At 35.6% G+C, this 3,560-nt stretch overlaps 1 protein-coding gene across 1 annotated transcript; it reads left to right on the top strand.

Moving 5' to 3' along the window:
- The first annotated feature begins 376 nt into the window (after positions 1-376).
- LOC108998431 lies at positions 377-2,796 on the top strand. The gene is made up of 5 exons (XM_018974985.2): positions 377-745; positions 849-1,145; positions 1,241-1,562; positions 2,039-2,149; positions 2,234-2,796. The coding sequence occupies exons 1-5, from the start codon at positions 440-442 to the stop codon at positions 2,347-2,349; spliced, it is 1,152 nt and encodes a 383-aa protein (XP_018830530.1). The 5' UTR covers positions 377-439; the 3' UTR covers positions 2,350-2,796.
- Positions 2,797-3,560: the final 764 nt, after the last annotated feature.

Here is a 3,560-nt window from a genome sequence, read left to right as displayed (position 1 = left end):
AACCGACTATAATACCATTCAATCTAATTTGTAAAATTTACCTGTTTCTATTTTCGGTGTGAGAGACTATAGAGTACGAAGTAATATCTACCCCTCAGTCGCTATTTAGATTTTGAATTGAGTTGAATTGAAATGATAAAATATTATTAAAATATTATTTTTTAATATTATTATTATTTTAAAATTTTAAAAATTAAATTATTTATTATATTTTATATTAAAATTTAAAAAATTTATAATAATAAATTAAAATAAATTAAGAGGATTTAAGAAACGAGACGAACTTACTCTCTCAGTCTGACCCAGGAAATAATTACTCCTATATATATATGCATGCATTTATCCCAACCAGCAACAACCAGAGTTGGCAAACAAATCATCAAAACTCCAATCTGACTGTTGTCTGATCCCTGTCACCAAAGCAAGCCCCCCAGTATTAATGATGGCTGTTGACCTACACAGTCCGGAGTTACTGCTTCCCTCTAACTTTCTCTATGACGAGGAAGGTACTGTTGCAGAGAAGAATCTCAATCTCAAAGAGTGTTCAACCTATTGTCAATCCTGGGAAGCTCTACCCGGAACTGAATCGGCTTTCAGTTCTCCTGTTGAGTCGGAACTCGGTTCGGCCGAGACAGGGAGTGACATGGACGACGATTACATTGCCGAGCTAGCTTGCCAGATGGCTCACAGCATGCTCGACGACGATCGCAAAAACTCCCTCCCATGCTCTGAGAAAACCGGAAAGGTATTTTATTTTCGTCAAACACAGTTCAAGATTCCTTCTGTTTTTTTTTTTTCATTGAGCATGGCGACTACTGTTTTGTGTATTAATTTTGTTGGTGTTTCAGACATGGGGTTCGGCTGATTCGCCACAATCAACGCTCTGGTCACCGCTGGGCTCGAACCATGGAAGCCCAGATGGTCCATCTCAAGAACCATCGCCACCACCTACTCCTCTCATCTTTGGAAAAGACTCCTTTTCGGATGGCACCTACGATGTTTATGGAAGATTGGAGAAGATGAACCTAAACGATTACGAGATGTCCAAATACCTAGATGAAGGACTTCGGAGCATGCCATTCAAACCAAATGTTGGGTTAAACTCAAACCAAGCCCTCACTGACGATCAACTTCGTGCTATTCAAGTAATAAAAATTTCTGGTTTTTAGCTGTATATATTATCTTTTTAGCCTTTTTGTTGTGAGTTAATTTGTCTTTTTTGTTGTTGTACTTTTTATAGTTCTCTAGACCGAAACAGCGTGTTACGACGCAACAAGGCTCTCCAAATTGGGGAGGACAAGCTAAAATTTCTCAGCAACCCGAGCGAACAGTACAACCACAGCAGTTTCTGAAGAAAGGTGGGTCTGTCGATGGAGGAAGGGCAGCTCGTACAAACCGATGGATTCAGCCCCAGCAACAGGTAAAGTGTCACCAGCAAAACGGATCGGGTATGAGGATATTTTTCATGGGTAGCGATTCAGGAAGTACCGAGTCATCATGTGGGACAGGTGTTTTCCTCCCTCGCAGAATCTGGTACTCTTCGGAGTCACGCAAGAAACCAGGTGCTACTATATTTATCTGTTAGTTTGCTAGCTTTTTGTGGGTTTTATCCCGAAATTCGTTTCATCGTTTTGGGTTCTTTCCTTTGGGTAGCGTAGCTGTTGGGAGTAGTTGGTCTTGAAGTGGAATATTAACTACTCCATATTAAGTGGTTCCGCGTCTTGTTTTGGAATTTTTTGTCAAGTTTTATTCCGAGTGTGAACTGGAATCTTCCTCTGCTGTCCATTTGTTTGGTCCATTAGCCTACATTTGCGCCCAACAAATTGAAAAAGAAGTGGAAAATGAAAGAACCCCCACTTGGGTAACCCTTTGATTGGTGCTTGAGGAAACATGTGAGGGGGGAATGAGACAAACCCAACTTGTGCTTCTTATCAAGACTTAAAATTAGTTTAATGTTAGAAATAAGGTGGGAATCTGTTGTCCTATTCAATCGACTCCTCAGAAGAGTGATATGTTTGGTTTTTTCTGATATGGTCAGGATGCTCCCCTGTGTTTATCCCCGCAAGAGTAGTACAGGCCCTACAGCACCATTTTGACCAAATGAGCGTGAGGTCTCGATCCGATGCTGGTGGTTCTTCTCTTCAACATGGTATAAGTTAATCGCCATTGTCCTCTCAGGCGTGTCTTCCACTTTGAATAAATGGTCATTTGGTTTTTGTTGGTTTGCTCGCAGATACTTCGATGACGGGTAGGAGAAATATCTTAAATTCAATGCAGAAACGCCACGGCCGGACGGTACCAACCACGAGCCATCATGATATGGGTCTGCCTCAAGAATGGACGTATTGAGCGTTTGACGCCAGACCACTTTCGCATGGCTTGTTCTTCACTTCAAATCCGTTGCTGATAAGGTCGGTTTGGCAGTTTTTGCTCGAGGAAAAGAAAAGGGGAAGGAAGATTGAAAAATGAGTAAAAGGGGAAAAGAAATGACTCGTGTTGGGTCAATACAGAGAATCTCCCAACCATGAATCTCCCAACCATGACGATGATAATAAGACAGACAAACAAGTCAATAGACTAATTAGACAATATATTATATATGTTTTCTTTTCTTTTCTTTTCTTTTCTTTTCTTTTTCTTGATTTGATATGGTCAATTTTAGTAAGAGGAAATATTAAATAAAAAGAAGGTTGTCTGGTTAAAGTGTAGTTTTACTAGTTAGGATGAATATCTGTTTGAAATGCTTGTAATGATTCTTCTTCAGCACATGCATTGTGAGACTACTTGTTCTTGTTCTCCTCTGTTCTTCAGTTCTAATATATACTTTTTTTTCTTCTTGAAAAGTGTATTAGTTTTGTCTCTCACGAACGGGTGAATGAATCTGGCATGCTTGGGAATGCAAAGTGCAAATTTTACAAACTAAGGTTGCTGGCTGGCTCCCTTGGCATAAAGTTTTAGGCTACTTGCGCAGTAGATGAGTTTAGATAAGAAATTTTTAAAGATTTGATGAGGTTGAAAATTATTTTATAATTATTGAGTAATATTTATTAATATATTAATAAAAAGTAATATTTATAATTAATTAAAAAATATATCATAAATATATTTATATTTCAAAATATATTTTTTTAATCAAAATTATTCTATATTCCCACCAACAATTAAAAGAGTTCTCCTATATATAGTTATTTTTGTATATTTTTTGTGCACTCTATTGATTTTCTTTGGATCTGTAGCTATCGGTCTAGTCCAATTATTTATTTTATTTTATTTTTAAAAAAATTAATAAAAAAATTAATTTAAAATATTAAATTAAAATTAAGTATATTATTAATGTAGATTATGTAACTAATTTAATAAAAAATTATTTTATATGGTCAATGATGATAAATTAGATAAAAATTACATTCTTAACTTATATAATTATTATATAATTAGTTAATTGATATTATACATTAGTTAACTGATAGAATATTAATTTGTTAATAACATATTTAAATTTTATATTTTTAATAGGGATAGGTTAGATAAAAATTATATAATTAATTATACAATTATTA

The sequence above is a fragment of the Juglans regia genome, chromosome 14 (genome assembly GCF_001411555.2).
Source record: "Juglans regia cultivar Chandler chromosome 14, Walnut 2.0, whole genome shotgun sequence".
Taxonomy (NCBI): Eukaryota; Viridiplantae; Streptophyta; class Magnoliopsida; order Fagales; family Juglandaceae; genus Juglans; species Juglans regia.
Note: the sequence above shows the minus strand (reverse complement) of the source record. Positions and strands in the feature narration are given on the sequence as shown.

Excerpts from the sequence above, each read along its gene's own strand:
- LOC108998431 (XM_018974985.2), top strand. The coding sequence starts at position 440 with ATGATGGCTGTTGACCTACACAGTCCGGAGTTACTGCTTCCCTCTAAC. Across the intron at positions 746-848 it reads GCTCTGAGAAAACCGGAAAG|ACATGGGGTTCGGCTGATTC; the intron begins GTATTTTATTTT and ends TTGGTGTTTCAG. Across the intron at positions 2,150-2,233 it reads TGGTTCTTCTCTTCAACATG|ATACTTCGATGACGGGTAGG; the intron begins GTATAAGTTAAT and ends GTTTGCTCGCAG.